The sequence below is a fragment of the Lissotriton vulgaris genome, chromosome 11 (genome assembly GCF_964263255.1).
Source record: "Lissotriton vulgaris chromosome 11, aLisVul1.2, whole genome shotgun sequence".
Taxonomy (NCBI): Eukaryota; Metazoa; Chordata; class Amphibia; order Caudata; family Salamandridae; genus Lissotriton; species Lissotriton vulgaris.
Window position 1 is genome coordinate 213,085,391 of NC_141699.1, and position 19,858 is coordinate 213,105,248.

At 46.0% G+C, this 19,858-nt stretch overlaps 1 protein-coding gene across 7 annotated transcripts in view; it reads right to left on the minus strand.

The window, feature by feature from the left end:
• GIT2 (GIT ArfGAP 2) overlaps nucleotides 1-19,858 on the minus strand; it is an 855,235-nt gene that overhangs the window by 109,372 nt on the left and 726,005 nt on the right. For 4 of the 7 annotated variants that reach the window (XM_086943129.1, XM_086943128.1, XM_086943125.1 and 1 more), the window contains one exon: nucleotides 11,772-11,897. The exons of the other annotated variants lie outside the window; for them this stretch is intronic. In XM_086943129.1, the coding sequence (XP_086799255.1) occupies nucleotides 11,772-11,897 (126 nt within the window). The remainder of the gene's footprint in view (nucleotides 1-11,771; nucleotides 11,898-19,858) is intronic. 7 annotated transcript variants of the gene reach the window in all.

Below are 19,858 nucleotides of genomic sequence, written 5' to 3' on the forward strand. Positions count from 1 at the left end.
TGTTTGGTAAACATGTGCAGTGAAGCCCACGTAGCTGCCTGGCAGATGTCAAGAAGGGGGACTCCACGTCCCAAAGCAGTAGTGGCTGCCGTCGCCCTGGTGGAATGGGCATGCACCCTACCCGAATGTTAATTTTTCGCTATGGAATAGCAGATTTTGATGCAGAGAACAACCCATCAGGAGATGGTTTGTTTTTGCACAGTCCAACCTTTCTTGGGGCCCACATAACCGTCAAAGAGCTAGTCATTTACAAGGAATCGTTTTGTGTGATCCAGATAGAACGAAAGCGCACGTCTTGAATCCAGACGGTGGAGCCTTTCTTCCACTTTAGAAGGATGCTGAGGCGGAAAGAAGGTGGTAAAAGTGATGGTCTGTCCCATATGGAAAGAGGTAACCACTTTGGGAAGGAAAGAAGGTAGAGTGCGGAGGGCAACCTTGTCCGGATAAACAGCCAGGAAAGCAGGCTTAGAAGAAAGGGCCTGTAGCTCACTCACCCTGCAGGCAGAGGTGACGACGACCAGAAAGGCAGTTTTAAGGGTTAAGAGTCTGAGAGGACAGTTATGTAGCAGCTATAAAGGAGCATACATCAGATATGTAAGAACCAGGTTCAACTCCCACTGGGGCATTGTGAAAGGAGTTGAAGGAAATAAACTAGTAATGCCCTTAAGGAAGCGATTTACAATAGGGTACTTGAAAAGAGAAGGCTGGTCAGGCAGCCGAAGGAAAGGTCGAAATGGCCAAAATATAGCATTTGAGAGTGCCCAGAGCAGAGCCTTGCTGGGCCAAAGAAAGAATGAAGAGGAGAACCTCTGAAACGGGGGGCAAAAAGGGGATCCACAGGTCAAAATCTGTCAACTGTCGCCGCTCAATCTACACGCAAGGAGGTGGAGGCTGGACAGATTTGGGTGGAGGAATGTCCACTGCTGCTGCGACAGAAGATCGTCTCGAAGACGCAGTCTGATTGGAGGATCGATGGCCATGTGTAATACCTCAGGATACCAGACTCTACATGGCCAATCAGTGGCCACAAGAATGACATGGGCCCGGTCGCGCATGATCCCCTTCAGTACTCTGGGCAGAAGTGGTATAGGCAGAAAGGCGTATAGCAGACCGCAACACCACTCGCAACGAAAAGCTTTGCCTAGCGAGTGCCTTCTTGGAAATACCAACGCACAGAACTGCTGACATTGCGCATTCTCTTCGGTGGCGAATAGATCTAACCAGGCTCTCCCCACTGCTGAAAGGGACCTTGCACCACCTCCAAGTGAAGACACCATTTGTGATCCATCATGCACCTGAGGCGGAGTTTGTCCGCTCTGGCACTCCGAGAACCTGCCAGAGAACCACCAGAGATATGACCTGATGTTCCAGCCATGTCCAAAGGCGGAGAGCCTCTTGACATAGGGTCCATGACCCTACCCTGCAGTGTTTGTAGCAGTACTACATGGCAGTGGTGTTGTCCGTGAACACCTGCACCACTCTTCCCCTGACAAGATGAAGGAATGTTTTTTGTGCAAGACGAACCGCCCGAAGCGCCAGAAGGTTGATATGGAGACCGGACTCCGCCGGAGACCAGAAGCCTCTGATCTCCACCTCTCCCATGTGGTTGCCCCAACCCAGCAGTGATGCATCTGTCACCACTGTGAATTCTGGCTGGGGTGGGAAGAAGGATATGCCACCGACCCAATCCCGGTTCGTTAGCCACCACTGTAATTGGTGTGCAGTGCCCTCCGACATCTTAACGCAATCGGAAAGATCCCCCTGATGCTGTGCCCATCGGAACTTCAGGTCCCACTGCAGAGCCCGCATATGCCACCTGGCATAGACCACCAGTAGGATGCAGGAGGCCATGAGGCCCAGTAGCCTCAGGGTCATTCTTACTAAAACCCGGGATAGCGGCTGAAAGATCAGAATCATAGCCCGAATATCCCAGATTCGCTGCTCGGAAGGATAAGTCTGAAACTGCGTTGTGTCCAGAACCGCCCCGATGAAAAGGAGCTTCAGAGAGGGTATCAGGTGTGACTTCGGCACATTGATGGTGAACCCCAGCGAATGTAGGAGGTCGGCAGTAGTCTGGAGGTGGTAGACAGCCTGGGGCGAGCCCGCCTTCAACAGCTTATTGTCGAGATAGGGGAAGACTGGAACCCCTGATCTGCGCAGATATGCTGCGACCATCGTCATCACTTTCGTGAACTGGTCAGGCCAAAGGGGAGCACACAAAACTGAAAGTGCTTGTGGCCTACCGCGAAACGTAGGTAACAACGATGGGCAGGATGGGGATGTGAAAATAAGTGTCCTGCAAGTCCAAAACTACCATCCAGTCTCCTGGGTCGAGAGCAGACAGGACCCAGAGCAGAGGCTAGACAGCTTGCGCAGGCCTGTGGCCCTGGGCAGAACGTGGTGGGGCACACCTTCCGTAGCCACAAAAGCGGCGAAAGTCAGACTGCTCTGGCAGGGAGGTGGATTCCTGGCCCAAGGACCTGGCGTAGCCCTGGAGTCCTTAAAGCGATTAGGCACGTTGTCCTCCTTGTCGCCAAACAAGCGACGGCCATCAAAGGGCATGTCCAAAAGCATAGATATCACCCGAAAAGCCAGTAGAACTCAACCAGTCATAGCGTCTAAAGACTACCAAAGTGGAAACCGTCCTGCGTAGTGAGTTGGCGGAGATCGGATGGTGAACTTTGTTGAGTCTCTTCATTCGGCAACTGCACAGGAGAGCATGGCCCGGGCCTCCTCCGGGCACTGTGGCAGCACCTGCGCAACCGTGTCCCACATCGAGTCGGAGTAACTGCCCAATAGACATTCGGTGTTCACCGACCGCAGTCCCAAGCTGGAGGAAGAAAACATCTTCTTCCCAAGGTGGTCCAGCTTCTTGGATTCCCTATCAGGTGGTGCGTTACGGCATGCGCCTTTGAACGTTGAGGCTTGGACTACCAAGCTCTCAAGGGTGGGATGGGAAGAGAGGAAAATGGGGTCGCCCGGGGCTGGGCAGTGGCATCGGGCAATCATCCTGCCCACAGGAGTCCCTGTGTTGTCTTGGACCAAGCACCCAAAAGGATGTCCTTAAGAGCCTCATTGAATGGAAGCTCTGAAGAGGCCGCTGCCGGCTGAAGCACCTCAGTCAGGAGGTTAGTTCGGACTGCCAACCTAGGAAGCTCGAGGTTTAAGGCCTCGGCTGCCCTAAACAAAACACCACTGAATAAGATGCACCCTCCTCCGCAGCCATGGTAGGGGGAAAAAAGCATGCCAAGGTCTAGGGAGGTGTCCAGACCACTGGCGACACCAAAGTCCTCTCTCCAGTCCAGGTCCCCTAAGTGGTCTGCGAGAGGGTCCACAGACCCCTCCCAGTCCTCCTCACCCTCTCCTGGTAGCCACTCAGGGCGATAGGAAACATCTGGCGAGAACAGGGGTACAAAAGTACCGGTAGGCGTCAGTCCCGGCGTTGGGCGACGTCGGTCTGGCTCAGTGTCCTCATCGAGGGGGAGGCTGGGGCCAATGCCTGTTGGGGACACAACTGGCATCGAAGGCAGCGGTGGGGCTGTCTTCACTGGATTTGGCACTGGAAGTGTCATGAGGACCACCAGCGCCGATCTGGATACAGGCCTGGATCCTTGGGGGCCCTGAGGCATAGGAGCCACAGCTGCCGGCATTGAAGACCTCGAACCCCCAACCGAGTCTGCGAGTCGCGGGGCACAAGGGCGCGCCGGCAGAGTCGGGCTGCCCGAAGATGGAATGCAAGGCTTCGTAAAAGTTGCAAAGCTGGGCAGGGGTCGCTCAGGCTCCCGCAAAAAGGAGGGAGAGCCAGATTCGACCCAATAGGCTCCGCGGGCCGAGCCGGACGACTACCTTCAGCGTCCCAGGTCGCGTCAGCTGATGGACAGGGAAAATACTAACAGCAACGATGTTTCTTTGCCTTCTTCTTGTGCTGGGACTTACCCGAAGATTTTGAAGACGAGTGGTGGTTGTGGCTCCGTGACCGGTCCGCGCCCTCCCTCTCGACCGGCACGTCAAATGGCGCGGACTGCCAGGCCTTGAGAAGCTTTCGGGCCGCTCTTGCTAAGACTTCAGGTTCATGGCCCGGCAGACGGAGCACGACTTAGGCTTGTGGTCACGCTACAGGCATCAAAGACACATGAGGTGCGGATCCGTGACCAACATCAATTGTCGACAGGAGTCGCAAGCCTTGAAGCCAGTCTGACGCGACATACCTCCGTGCACCAGGAGTCGAACAAAAAAGATGTTGACAAAAGTAAAAAAAACGGACTAAAAAAAGTGACTTGAGGTACCGCTTTCTCCGGATCTGCGCTGGTTGGCGCAGAAAAAGAAAGAACTGACTTCAGCGTGGGAGGGCGGTGTCTAAGTAGATACTGCGACATCATTCCGCCGACTACGACGCCAACGATGAAAGCGGACTCGACTGACGCCACCTATCGACGCGCATAGGTACTGCTGAGGAAAACATTCTCTGGATCCAGTGTGATGCCTGTGAGTAATTCTAAGTTGAGGAATCCATAACTAATTGTCTCTTTCGGATATATAAGCTCTGGGCCCAAGCTTTGACCCATACATGGCTGGCCTGGAAGAGATCTGTGGTTTTCTTTAAATATCTTGACAGAAGCAGAACGTATGAGAATGGAAAAGGAAAATTCAGGAATTTGATAAAGATCTGAAGATATTTCAGTCCAAGGATTACAACCCCTCAATTCAGCCAAACTGGGGGGCTGTATACACTCTATATATCCCAGTAAATCTGATTGAACCAAAGCTGATATTGAGCACAAGGGAAAAGAGAATCGGATCAGCGCTAATCGGTGGCGACATGAGGACAATACCATTTTTCTTTTTTAAAGACAAGCTGTGTGACTTCAAACCAACATCTCATGTGTGCCTCGTCTCATATCGTTATTCTCCCTTCCATCGAGATAACCGTTTGTGCTAAGCATAGTTTAGGGCAGTGATACTCAAAGTACGGAATAGGGGAAACATGCAGCCCTCCTGACCCTTACATGTGGCCCCCTGAGCAGCAGCAGCATCACTGGGCTGCTGTTTACTCGACTCCGCACTAACTAAATGGTTCAATGTAACCTGTTGAACCATTTCACCTTAGTAAATAAACCGAATTCTAGCAGTGTATTCAGCAGTATTTTTTTTAAGTAATGGTTTTCAAACATGAATTCAGAAATGTTCATGACCCCTTCCCCCACCCCCGATAACAATGAATTATTGATTACATCCAAGCACAGGAGATGGTTTTACACAGCACCATCCAGAAGTCATATTTCGAGGACCTTTTATATGTTATAATGAAGAAAAAGGAAGGAAATTTAAATAAAGCAATTGCCCATGGTCACACAATTTGGTCAGGTTGAGAAGCTGGGATTTATCCCAGGTTTTCTGGTTGCACATTGTGCAATTGAGTTCAGCCAGTAAATATACATGTTTTGTTTCCTCTACACCCACTTTACAACCCCTCCTCCCCCGCTGGCATCAGTGCGGCCCTCGGTCACACCAAAGATCAAACTTTGCAGCCCCGGGGAAAATGTTTGTGAGTACCCATGGTCCAGTGCATGTTTTGCACTCTTGTCTGAGAATAAGACTGTGGAATTCCACGTCATTCCCACAGCAGAATTCAGATCTACAGGTTAGTGGTGACCTGACTGACATTGTACAGTCCACACTTGAAAGATCTTTTAATATATTACCTTGTAAAATGCTAAAACTTTAAATTGTGTGGGGTCTTCACACACAATGAATAGGACTAGGGTAGTAATAACATGCAAATAACATTTAAGAACTTTTCTTAGCTGGGAAAACATCAGTCACTTGAAGCTCAAAAAAATAATAAACACTATTTGCAAAACAAAAAGGGAGTGGGGGGGGGGGGTGGACCTTTCATCTATAGTTAACCGGTTACTCTAGGATGAAGTCATTATTTTCTCGTATCTGATACATGCGAGATACTAGATAGGCGGAGTCCCTGCTGGATGAGTGAATATGTGCAAAGGCATGCGTTTGCACAGAACAAACATGTAAGAAACTTTCAGAAATTAAGTTTAAAAAATAGAAAAATGTGATTGAGATGTATTGGCAGTTCATCTCTGTTCAGCTGGAATATGGCTTGGAAGCAATGTACTACTGAAGGCACTTTGCACATTTAAGTATATTACATGTGCGTGGCTGATATTGAGATAAGACGTCCGAGTGATGGCACTCCAAACATAGTACTTGGGGAAGAATCTACATTCCAATTAAGTACATTCTTCCTAAACGCTTATGTGAAGTCTTCATCAATGACACAAATGGTGGTATGTCACCTTGGATGTGGAGATGTTATTTTAGGTTATTTAAATTTATGAACAATTATGGATGTGTACCTTTGGAACAATTTAAGAAATATGTCCACAGTGAAGCTGTTTGAAAACGTTTCCATGAAGAAGTTGGGAGAATTGTATCTCATTTGTTTTTGTCAGGTGCATTCAAAGACTTCACAGCACATTACAACTACAGGGCAAAGTTCAGAGAACTTCATGAATGCAGAACACGATGTTGACTGCAGGTCATCTAAGTGGTTTAAAATGCAAGTACTTTAAAATGTGAAATCAGTAAAACAAATCGAAGTTCTAAACATCTCGGATCTTCCATGTTATGTGTCCTAGATCAAATAATTCTTCTGCACGGTTGGTCTTAATTACAATAAACTGAATAATGCCTAACTTCCACAAATTTCTCTCTATCTATAGACCAATCGCTATTCGGCATTTCCTAAATACACAATCAACTGACGTCAGACTACAGACATCCAAAGAGTATGTAAACATAAATCCATAAGGACCAATAACAGCTACAGATGAGGAGCTGCCAGTGGCCCCGAGCCTCATTTAAGTCACTCCCACATAAAAAAGAGTGAATTGCCAAATGTATGTACATCAGCTGCATATGTGAATTGGAGTGTTCAGTACAGCACTGCACTAGATCTGCTCCTCAGCCACAAACCAGATAGGATAGGCACCACTGAATCCAGCTGGAAAACATTCCTAAGACCAGTACATATGAGCAGTACCAGGGGGACTCATCACCCCTAAATGCTGTTCTTGTTCAGGTCATCACAACATACCATCTCAGGTTGCAGTTCACACTCTCTGGCGCAAGAGGAGATATGGGGACCAAAGTAACATTAATGAATGTACCAATTCTCCTAGATGAAGGAAGGGTTTCTTTTCTTGAATGGTAACCTAAACAGTCTGGTGTTTGTATTTGACACACAAATGACCTTTATTCTTCAGATCAATACTGTGGAACAAAATACCAATTCTACCAGTTGAGAAGACGTGGTTGGCATGTATTGGACATGAAAGAAATAAAAACGGAGATTGGACTACTACAACACATCTGCGTCAGCTTGCCCACATCACAGATGAAAAAAAACAAAAGAAAATCTAGAACCTGGAGGCAAAAATATGTTACATCTCAAAATGCCAAGAATGCCAACCCTGCTTTAATAACACTTCACTGCAACTCAATATTACAAAAGACTCAACTTAAGGTGTATGTACTATGCACAAACCCTTTTTGAAGGGGAGACCTAATCTATTTGCAAAATCTGGCCTTCTGTTTTCTACCCACAAAAAACCTTAGAGCCAAGGAATCCTAAACAAAACAAACATGATGGAAAATCACTTACTATCTGGCCCTGGTCTTTGGAATGAACCTGATCCACTTTAAAGATGTATATGTATGTTTTGCAGATCTGTAGATTGCACCCTCACCCGGTAGGGTATCCTGGCGCTGAGCAGGTGTGAGTCGAGGAACACCTAGGGCCTAGTGGGACTACTGAAAAAAAACAGGTCTACAGCCGATTGCAGAATTCAAGAAGTGAGGAGGAGATCTGACCACATGATCTGGTTTTCCATATGAGTGGGATTTGTGCAAGTAATAGTCTGAACAGGCGGAGGAATCTGGAAGTGTTCTGAAAGCAAATGGGATTGTTAACATTTGCTGGACCAGCGATAGGTAGTACTTTTAAAGTGTGGGTGAGGAGTCTGAATTGTGCTCATTTGTAGACAGTGAAGTTCCTTCGGGTGGGATGTGATGCCAGAGAAGAATGGGAGACTGAGAGGAATTCTGGCCGCCGATTTCTGAATGGTCTGCAGGCTCCTGGAGAGTTTCTGTTGATCCTGGCATAAAGGTTGTTTCCGTAATCCTGCTTGCTTGTAACATGAGCATGTGTGACATTTTTCCTGGTGCTAATTGGGAGCCATTTGAAAATCTTCCTTAGCATCTTTAGGGTACGATACAGAAGGCGGGGAAGGCCTTGAATTCGGCGGTCATGTAGAGTTTGCTGTTGATGATGATCCAGAGGTTCGTGGGGACCAGGCTGTTGGCCACCAGGAGGAGACCCATGCTGATGTGCTCTTCCAGAAGATCACAATTTGGTATTTTTGGTGTTCAGCTTTAGACAGTTACTCTTCATATCCAGGTAGTGATTTCAGTCGTGCAGGCATTGAACTTAATTTGGTTACTGGGTGTCAAGTCCGAGCGAAAGAAAATGAGCTGCGTGATGTTGACGTAGGAGAAAACATTATTGTAAGAGCGGATGAGGCTGGATAGACACATGTATGCCTTGAAGAGGGTCAGGCCAGAGAGGAAGGTTGCAAAACTCTGAGTAGAAGGTTGCAGGCACCCGAGGTGTACAGGGCCAGACTGACTGATTGAGTCCTTCCAGTTAGGAAGGAGCAGATCCATCTGAGAACCGGTTCTTTGATTCCAATGTCATGAAGGTATTGGATGAGGATAGGTAGGTGTGTCAAATGCTGCTGATAAGTCCAGGAGAGTGAGGACCGCTGTGTCTCTTGTGTCCAGATTCATGTGGCTATCATAGATGGCAGCAATGAGTGCAGTTTCTGTGCCATGGTTGGGTTTGAGACCAGACTGAGTGGTTTCATGGAGTTGATGGTCATCAAGGCCTCTGTTCATGATTTTCTCTAAGATAAGTAGCAGGAAGATTTGTCTGTAGTTGGCAACCACCGACTGGTCTGCAGAGGGTTTCTTCAGCAATAGGAGGTCAACTGTGAGTTTCCAAGTATCTGGAAAGGTTGCAGAAGAAGGGGAGGCATTCAGAATGGGTGTGAATGCAGCGCTGATGGGTTGCAGTCCTTTGGAATAGGCTTGGTGGGGAAAGGGGTCTGAAGGGCCCTTGAGTGGAAGAATTTAATGGTGGCAGGGCTTCCTTGGGGGTGAGGACAGGCATTGTGGCTAGCACTGGTTATTTGGATAAGTTTGGGAGGCGCAGGGTGATGTCTGTAGGGTCCAGTGGAGGGTTGTAGTTGCTGCAAATGGCGGTGATTTTCATGCTGAAGAATTGAGAGAGAGCTTTGCAGAGGCCCTGCAAGGGAGTAATCGAGTCAGAGACGGCCGATGGAAAGGTGAAATCGTTCCCAATGGAAAAGATTTCTTTGCTTCTGTTGGTGCTAGCACTGATGAGGTTTGCCAGAGCAGAGCGTTTATTAGTCAGGATCAATTGATGGTAGTGTTTCAGGGTGGATTTCGACGTGCTAATGTGAGCCATGCCCCGGCTCAACGACGTGCTAATGTGAGCATTGCCCCGTCTTATTCTCCATTTGCGGTCAAGTTTTTTGCAGTGGCGTTTCATCAGTCTCAGTTCCTCTGTGCACCAACTGTCCAGAGGTCTGAATCATGCTGTATTGTTGTTTTTGAGGGAGACCAGGGAGCTGGCACAGAAGGTGGTCTAATATTTGTAGTTCTTGAAGGCTTTTGGAAAGTTGTTGCTGTGCTCAGGTCCATGGGAGCTGAGTGGCAGTTTAGTCCTTGTCAGTGATGCTGTTCTTTTTTCAGTAAGCTTGTCTGGCAGTGGTGCGTGTGCATTGGAACGGGGGTGGGAAGCAAATTCTGAATTTGACAAGGGCATGGTCTGTCCAGGGAACTGGTGTGGTCTCGTCAGCCCCGTTGCTGCTGAAGTTGGTCAAAGTAGGGTCCAGGAGGTGTCTGACGTTGTGGACAGGTCCTTTTGCTCGTTGGGTAAGACCTGGGCTTCCAAGGTCTTCAATGAGTGCTCTTGAATCGAGGTCAGCGTGGTCTTCCATGAGTAAGTTCAGGTCCCTTAGTGGGATGTAATTGCTAATATCGAGGCTAAGTGGTGCAATAAAGACTGTGATGGTGTCAGTGAAACTGGTGTGCAAAGCCAGTGGTCTGTTAATGAGAGTGCCAGTTAGTGTGCAGTTCAAACTTGTTTAAGTTCATGAACCCTATATATAAAAAAGAAACAATCTTCAAGGCAGCATTTAGTGTAGTACGTTTGAACGAGACTAATACCAGGGATTGGGCTACGGCAAACAAAAAGATTCTAATCAGGACTACTTACAGCTGATTTTTATTGAGAAGGTCTTTCCATTTCCCAGCTCTAAAATGGCATCATATGCCGTTTTCAGCCTGAGAAGACATTTATGTTCTCACGGTCTTTCACAAAGTAGTCTGAAGTGGCCAGAAAAGTGACACAAAACTCCAGTCCTGTTATATAGGGCATCATATTGGCATTTAATAAGACTACAAGTACTCCTAACATTGACAAACATTGACATTCAGGTATACAGTCAAATGACTATAATGAGTTTCTACCTGAAGCACCACACAGACAAAAACACACATTTACCATGCACCATTAACGAGAAATAAAAAATATACACTTCTGAGGTCTTCATACCAGCATTTAGGTCTTTCATAAGGGCTTACGATTTTAACAGATTTTAGATTGGAAAAGCATGAAGATGAAGACGTTTTCCAGGATCACATAAAATGGTCCAGTGGGGATGGCAAGACTACTGCCGTTATTTCTTGGATCAATAGTTAGTATCTAAGTTGCTAAACAATATCATCTCCCAGAAAGACTTTTGAAGTAACTCATTTGGAGGCCCTCCAGGAAATATGGTGAAAGCAAAACAAATCACACACGTTTATCATATCGTAGCTTATAACTCCAAGTACGTTATGCTTAGCCCAGTTCTTATTAGTAATTTATATACAGTGTGTTATAGGGCACATTCCATGGGCGAAATACGTCTTAAAACGTTTTCATAATTTTCTTCAGTGCTATAAAATAAAACTATCTCTGAGCTGCAACCATTTCTCACATTTCACAGCTACTGTTGGCAAGGCTAGAACGTTGTCTCCTGATGTACACAGTTCAAGTAGGAACAAATAACAAAGTTAAAGTTTAACTGAACATGAAAGTTCTAGTGTTCGAAAAGTTTGCATTCATGACCTGGCACAAGTTACTGACTAAAGGTGCACATACTTTTTATTTTTGGCATCCAGAACTACATGGAGAGCCTTTTTTCCCTTAACTTAAACTGAGGCTTGCACAGAACACAGTGGTTTTAATCTTTAATACAAAACAGAGTTGAACCTCAAACAAAATTTATCAATGGCATTTTAGTGATGAAATATATTAATATTGACAGATTATCACCATGCTGTTTGAAAAACCTTTCAGGACAATACACTAAAAAGAAAACCATGTTTTCTGTTAATTTCATTTAGATTTATGTCCCTTACATTTTATTTGCTATTTTATCATAGAAAAGTAACTGCATTGTATTAAATAAAATCATTCCACAAGATGCTTAACTTTCATGTATAATACTAAATGGTCCCTGTTTTGTTCATGCACCAGAACCAAAAAGGTGAAGAAACAAAAGAAAAACAAACAAAATAGAAAGGGCACTGTGCCTGGAAGGCAGGGACAGAGGCCAGAATACCAAGATGTTGGGTCAGGCTGCTGAAGGGTCAGTGGCTGCAACGGAGCTTTCTCAGCCCAAGGAACCAGTGTACTGAAACACCCGAGGCTGTGCCTGAGCCTGCGCATGCTTTCACGCTCAAAAGGTCTAGACAGAGAAGTCGATGGACAAAAACAGTAACAGAGAAACCAAAATGAGAGGGAGAGAAGAATGAAATGAGCACAAGCGGCTAAACACTGCATTTTAGACTATAAGAATAACAAGTTATTTACATTTGGTTATGCTTTTTTTAGAGGATAATTGATCTAACTGCAGATTCCTCACCTTGTTATGCCCAGGCACCAGACTGGTTTCTGGAAAATCTGTAATAGTTTCTGTACGCCAGTAAGAGGCGTTGTGCGTGAGGACATCAGTTACTCTGTATAGTTTTTAAGGCGCTGCAAGGGATTGGGCCTAAACCTCTGCAGAGCAAATTTGGCTGGTATGTTCCTACCCGTAGTCTTCGCTCCTCCTCGGCCAACCTGGTAAAAGCACCCAGGATTAAAAGAGCAAAATCGGGGGGAAGAGCTTTCAGCTTTGCAGCCGCGTGGCTTTGAAATGGTCTTCGTACTGATTTGAGACAGATGCAGGACCTTCTGATGTTCCGAAAGAAAATAAAAAAAGCTGGCTATTTCCCAGAGCCTAAGTTTTTTCCATGCAGTTTGTTTTTTCTCCAGCACTGTGGTGGCAGTGCGCATGTATCTCAGTGCCATAATGGCCGTGGGGTTACCTGCTCTACCCCTCCTTGCATCATCTGACACCCTTTTACTAAACCGATCCCCTCAAACAAACCTTTCTAAACTCCCCCCCCCTCCAAAACTCCTTTTTACTCATCCAAAAGCCTCTTCCTACTGCTACGACCTAAAGAAAAATCCTTCACTCTTTTATCCCTCCACTATCCTTTTCAATCAAAATTAACAGACTAACATGTTCACTTCTCAAATTCCATATTCAACTATACTAATATACTGCCCAAATAACTGAGTAACATATCTACTACTCAAATTACTTCATATTTATACTATGCTAATTTTCAACACTAATCCTTTATGGGTTCCAGAGTGCCGTGGTACTCGCCAGAAAAGCGCTTGAACACCCATCAGGGGTAACGTGCTATATGAATGCAAATCTTTCTTCCCCTTTTATCCCTCTGCTATTCTTCTCACTCCAAGTAACAGACTAATATCCACCACTGAAATTACCTCATATTTCACCATATTAATTCACCACTAATCCTATATAGGCTTCCTGAATGCGTCAACAAGTGATAAATAAATACAAACCTTTGTCCTCCTCTATCCTTCTGCTATCATTCCAAATCCAAAGAACTGACTAACCTATCCACCACTTAAAAAGTACTTGCATGTTTCACTATACTAATTCAACACTAATCCTCTATGGGTCCCGGAGTAGCGCGCTACCAGCCGAAAAAGCGCTTCAACGCCTCGTCAGGGGTAGTAAGCGCTATATAAATGCAATTACAATACAGTGCGCTTTACAGGTATGGATAACAATAACAATAACTCAAAGACATTTTCCGTGCCCTCAAACAAAGAGTGTGACTGCAAACTGATACATCAAGGGTATGTAAAATCTAACTTGGGACCGGATTGTTTCAGAAGAATTTCAGTTTACAGAAGTTGGAGGAAGGCGGATGGTGAGGAATCTGCGGTAAGCTTTAGTATCCACTAGACACTGGGTTAGCAGAGGCAAGTCACTTGTTCTTCGGAGACATACTTGTAACCACAGATTCCTCACCTTGTTGTCAATAAAAAATCTACGTCCCGGGGGTTGTGAGGAATGGACTTCATACCAAGAAGTCCTGCAGGACACAGCTACAAAAGGATCGTCCACAAGTGTCTGAGAACATATACAGTAGGGCCTGCTGAATGTATGGATAGATACCCAGCAGGGTGTTTTTTCCAGATGTCCAAATCAGGAACACCTTGAGTCAGGCCCATAGTAGAAACTATCCACCCACTGAAATGGGCCAGAAGGACCTCATGAGAAGCCTTCTTGGACAACACGAAGCACAGTTTTATACGAAGGACAACTGGATGTTAACACGGTCTGTTTTGGACTGCCTTTCTTTTCTTCACACCAACTAATCAGATGCAGTTGATCCTCCACTTGGTACTCCTTAGTCCTATTGTAGTAGAAACTAAAGGCCTGCTTAGGATCTAATCAGTGTAGCCTCTCCTCCTCCTTTGAGGAATGTGGAGGAGAGAAGAACTCAGGAATTGTGACAGACTGGCCCACTTGAAAGCGAGGCGCCAATTCCAGAAGAAAGGATGAGTGCAACCTAAGCACTCATTTATTAGGGACAAGGGTGGTATACAGAGGTTAGGCAAATATCGCCAACAGCTCACCGAGACAACATGCAAAAATGAATGCAACGAGGAGCACAATCTTTAGACTCACAAGTCTCAGGGTGCCACTATGAAGAGGTTGAAAGGAGCACACATCAAGTATGTTAGAACTAATTTGGAGTCCTGCTGCAGAGTAATGATGGGGCCAGGGAGAATCATGTGCGAAAGTACTTTTAAGAAAGGAATCACAGCAGCTGATCTGAACAAAGAGGGTTGATTAAGCAAATGAAAAAAGTTCAAAATGCATCATAAGTAGCCTTAAATCATGCCCACACCAAAACCTTGCTGAGTAAATCACAAAACAACCACAAGAAGATCAGACAATTTAGTCTTCAGTGGATCAATTTAGACTTTAGAGGGCTTCCCCTTGCACCAGGAAACAATTTAGACAAACAGATCTACAGAGAGCGCATCCTACTGAGAAAAGATACCCTTTGATATTTCCAGGCGCAGATGCCACCTGTGATTGACAAGATGACACCTGATTAATTCATCCACCTGACTGAACAAACCCACGAGATGACTGCCTGGGAGAACCATAAAGATCCAGTCAGTGCCACAGCCTCCAAGCAGAGAGAATGGAATCCCCAATTTGGCCCTGCTTGTTGCAGTATCACATGGTGATCATGTCAGGACTTGGGCCAACCTATCCCTGACAGGAGGCAGAATATCATTGGGGGCTTGCCAGATGGCTCCAAAGGATTTTTTTAAATGGCACTGCTCCACTGGTGACTAGAGACTCCTGATCCCCACACTGCCAAGCGTACCCCAGCCCCTAAGCACAGAGTTGATGTGTCCATCACCAATGTAACCCTTGGTTGCGTTAATGGCCTGATGTACACCAGGTGGGCAGCCGTCATACCCCACCAAAGATCCTAGCCTACTTCAGCCAAAACGCCAATGTTTTCCGACAGGAACTACGAGTGCACGGGCCAACTGAAGGTGAAGATTCCATTGCAAATCCCACTAGTGCTAATGGTCATGAGACACCAGCAGAATACACAAGCCCAAAAGCCCAAGAAGTCTCTAAACTATTAGTTTTTTTTATCAAGTATGTTAGAACTAATTTGGAGTCCTGCTGCAGAGTAATGATGGGGCCAGGGAGAATCATGTGCGAAAGTACTTTTAAGAAAGGAATCACAGCAGCTGATCTGAACAAAGAGGGTTGATTAAGCAAATGAAAAAAGTTCAAAATGCATCATAAGTAGCCTTAAATCATGCCCACACCAAAACCTTGCTGAGTAAATCACAAAACAACCACAAGAAGATCAGACAATTTAGTCTTCAGTGGATCAATTTAGACTTTAGAGGGCTTCCCCTTGCACCAGGAAACAATTTAGACCAACGTCCAGAAAAATTGCCTCTGTGGATGGTTGGCAAGAAGCCAAAATGCCACCCACCACCTGTGACATAAGACTGAATTGTCTCAGTTTATTCTCCTGAATCTCCATGCATGGAGAAGTAGGATATGGAAGTTTGAATATAGGACTCTGGTGCTGGGACAGAAGGTCCACTCAAAGAGGAATTTAAAGCGGAGGGCATATGCTGAGATCCAGGTGCTCTGTGTACAGACCCTTCAAGCCCTGCCCAAGGGTATTAGAATGAGCAGAGTATGATCGCATCTGACCTTCTTCAGGACCCCAGGGGTAATCGGCAGAGAAGAAAATACATAAATTAGTCATGAGCTCCCCTGTAGATAGATGGCATCTCCTCACTGAAACTTCAGGGTGCAAAAGGTGGGACATTAAGCCTTCTAAGCAATAGCAAACAGATCTACAGAGAGCGCATCCTACTGAGAAAAGATACCCTTTGATATTTCCAGGCGCAGATGCCACCTGTGATTGACAAGATGACACCTGATTAATTCATCCACCTGACTGAACAAACCCACGAGATGACTGCCTGGGAGAACCATAAAGATCCAGTCAGTGCCACAGCCTCCAAGCAGAGAGAATGGAATCCCCAATTTGGCCCTGCTTGTTGCAGTATCACATGGTGATCATGTCAGGACTTGGGCCAACCTATCCCTGACAGGAGGCAGAATATCATTGGGGGCTTGCCAGATGGCTCCAAAGGATTTTTTTAAATGGCACTGCTCCACTGGTGACTAGAGACTCCTGATCCCCACACTGCCAAGCGTACCCCAGCCCCTAAGCACAGAGTTGATGTGTCCATCACCAATGTAACCCTTGGTTGCGTTAATGGCCTGATGTACACCAGGTGGGCAGCCGTCATACCCCACCAAAGATCCTAGCCTACTTCAGCCAAAACGCCAATGTTTTCCGACAGGAACTACGAGTGCACGGGCCAACTGAAGGTGAAGATTCCATTGCAAATCCCACTAGTGCTAATGGTCATGAGACACCAGCAGAATACACAAGCCCAAAAGCCCAAGAAGTCTCTAAACTATTAGTTTTTTTTATTCCTCTGGGATTTTTTGGGGGTGGTTTACCAACTGTCTACTGACACTGTCCCGATGATGGCAAAGGTCAAGTAAGTTTTTAGGGCGGAAACGTAAACTTTTTACAAATGTGTGCTGTTCACGAACCTATATTAAATAGGACTAATATCAACTAAACTGAATTATGTAATATCTCACATCTTGGATAGCTTATAAAAGAATTGTTTATATTTATACCCTCTTTGCACCTTGTTTTTCACAAAAGCACTACACTGGTAAGCCACATCACATAGATAATTTAAGGTAATTGCTGAAATACATAGGTTTGATATAATATGCTTAACCTACTATGTTTTTCTACTTGGTGTATTACCTTTACAATGTATATGCAGGCATTCATCTTAATTAAAAAAACTCTGAGTCCAACTATTTGGCCCTCTTTGTTTGACTAATCCATACAAAATCTTGGTGTTAAACTTCTTGTTCCCCGATTTGTTTGCAGCACAGCTTACATCCGGTCCTTTGGGAGTAGACATGCCTACACAAAGTCAGTTTAGAACGTTCAGAAGTTTGGAAATCTTTAGTCAAGTACTGAAAACTGTTGGGAGGGGAGTTTTGGTTAAACGCCAAAGGGCACAGAAAAAAAGAAAAACTGACGAACAAGATACTTACCTTCGGTAACTTATCTAGCCGCAGATTCCTCACCTCTAAATATCCCCAGGAGTTCAATCGGACTGGAAGATTTTGAAGCAGTATGCCTGTGCGGAATGTGGAAAAGACTAAGGCTCTGAAAGAGGTTATCGCTCATACCTGAACCAGTTCGCAGAGCAGTGCGGACGGGAGTGTCGGTAAGGAATCTGTGGTTACATAAAGTCTCTACCAGATAAGGCGTTACCGGAGGTAAGTAACTGATAGAACTTCTAGCCATAGATTCTTTACCTTTGAATAGATACCTAAACAATACCTCCCTGGAGGTGGGACTGCGAATCCGATCAATCCAAAAAATCCTGCAGGACCAAACGGGCGACGTACCTATGACAACAGACTGGACTGTCCAGGCAGTAATGTTTTGTGAACATGGGCAGAGGTGCCCAAGCCGCTGCATAACATGTCCAGGAGAGGAACGCCACACACAAATGCAGTGGTTGCAACCTTGGCTCTGGTAGAGTGAGCCCACAAGCCCTCAAGCCCTCAGGGGGCTGTTTCTTGACAAATGCATAGCATATTTTATTGCACATGACAATTCATTGAGAGATGGTTCTTTTCTGTACAGCTTTCCCCTTTTTTAGTTCCCAAAAAAGTTGATAATCGATCCGGAACTCTTTTGTGTAGTCAAGATAGAAAGGCAATGCTCTTTTGGGGTTCAGGCGGTGCAATCTCTTTTGAGGGATGGGGGAGCAAAGAAGGTAGGCAGGATGATGATGATTTGGCCTACATAGAAAGAAATTACCACTTTTGGCAGAAATGAGGCATGTGGGCGGAGGAGCAGTTTGTTTGGATAAAAAGGTGATGTAAGGAGGCTGCGCCAAGAGCGCCTGGAGTTTGCCGACTCTTTGGGCCGATGTTATGGTCACTAAAAGTCGTTTTGTTGGTCAACAGCCAAAGAGGACAAATATGTACAGGCTCAAAGGGAAGAGCACATGTCAAAAATAAGTCCCAGGTTGAGGCCCCACTGAGGTATAATAAAGGGTGTAGGTGGGAGCATGTGTTGTAGACCTTTAAGGAACCTAGCCAGAACCTGTAACTTGCTGATAGAAGGTTGGTCCGGCAATTTTTTCCCAATGGCACGCATATACCATCTTGGTGGAATGATGTCTGGCTGACAGAATAATGTCCCAGACTTCTGGAAATAAAAGTCGAAGGCTGTTAACTGCCCCCACTCATTCTCCACGAATGAAGGTGGAGGGTGCACATGTTTGGGTGCAGAGCCTTGCCCTGTTGCTGCGACAGAAAATCCTCCTGAAGAAACAGCCTGATCAAAGGGTCAATGACCATGCTCAATAGCTCAGGATACCAGACTTTCTGTGCCCAATTCAGAGCCACAAGACTTATCTGGGCCCAGATGTTCCTTATCTTCATGAGAACTCTGGGCAGGAGTGGTACTGGCAGAAAGGTGTACAGGAGACTGGAGGTCCACTTGAAATGAAAAGTGTCAGAAAGCGAGAGTCTCCTTGGAAACTCCAGCACGCAGAACTACTGACACTGCACATTCTCTGCAGTGGCGAACAGATCTAACCAATACTTTCTTTACTACAAAAAGACGCCTTGAACCACCTCCGGATGGAGATGCTATTCGTAATCGGTTAGGCTTCTTTGATTGAGTTCATCCACTATGGCGATCAGAGAGTTTGTCAGTTGTTGAACCACCAAGAAAATGCCCTGATATCCCAGCGATGTCCAGAGGCGCAGAGCCTCCTGGCAGAGGGTCCAACTCCGCACCACATTCTGTTTGTTACAGTAGCACATGGCAGTGATGCTGTTCATGAACACCTGCACCAGCAGGATTGCAGGAGGCCATGAGGCCCAACAGCCTCAGAGTCAGTCTCATCGAAATCCAAGATAGAGACTGAAACATCGGTATCATAACGTGAATTTACTGGACTCGCCATTTGGGAGGATAGGCCCGAAACTGCACTGTGTCCAGACCAGCTTTGATAGAAGGGAGCGGCTGAGAGAGAGTCAAGTGTGACTTTGGCACGCTGACCGTGACTCCTAGTGAGTGAGTATAAGATCTTCTCTGTAGTGAAGGTGGGAGATGACTGCCTGGGGCAAGCCTGCCTTCATCATCCAGTCATCAAGGAAGGGGAAGACATAAATCCTGGAGCACTGCAGATGAGCTGCCAACACTGCCATCACCTTGCTGAACACCCAAGGGGTGCTGGTAAGGTGGAAGGAAAGCACAGTGTATTGAAAATGTTTGTGGCCCACGTGAAACACAGAAAGCCTCTGTGGTCCCGCATGACAGGGATTTGGAAAGAAGAGTCCTTCAAGTCCAACACTACAATCCAGTCTCCCAGGTACAGAGCACACAAAACTAGTGTAAGCTCGAGCATTTTGAATTTCTTCTTTTTCATGAAGAGGTTGAAAAGACGCACATCGAGAATAGGACCTCGTCCTTCGTCCTTGGGCAGCAGAAAGTAGTGTAAATAACAACCATGGCCTACTTCTGATGTCAGCACCCCATCTCTGGCCAAAGGAGCCTGCACTTCTTGACAGAGCAAGGAGAGGTGGTCCTCTGTCAGCTGGTGGGAAGGGTGGATAGGGTGTCACAAGCGTAGGGACTACCCCTTTTGACTATC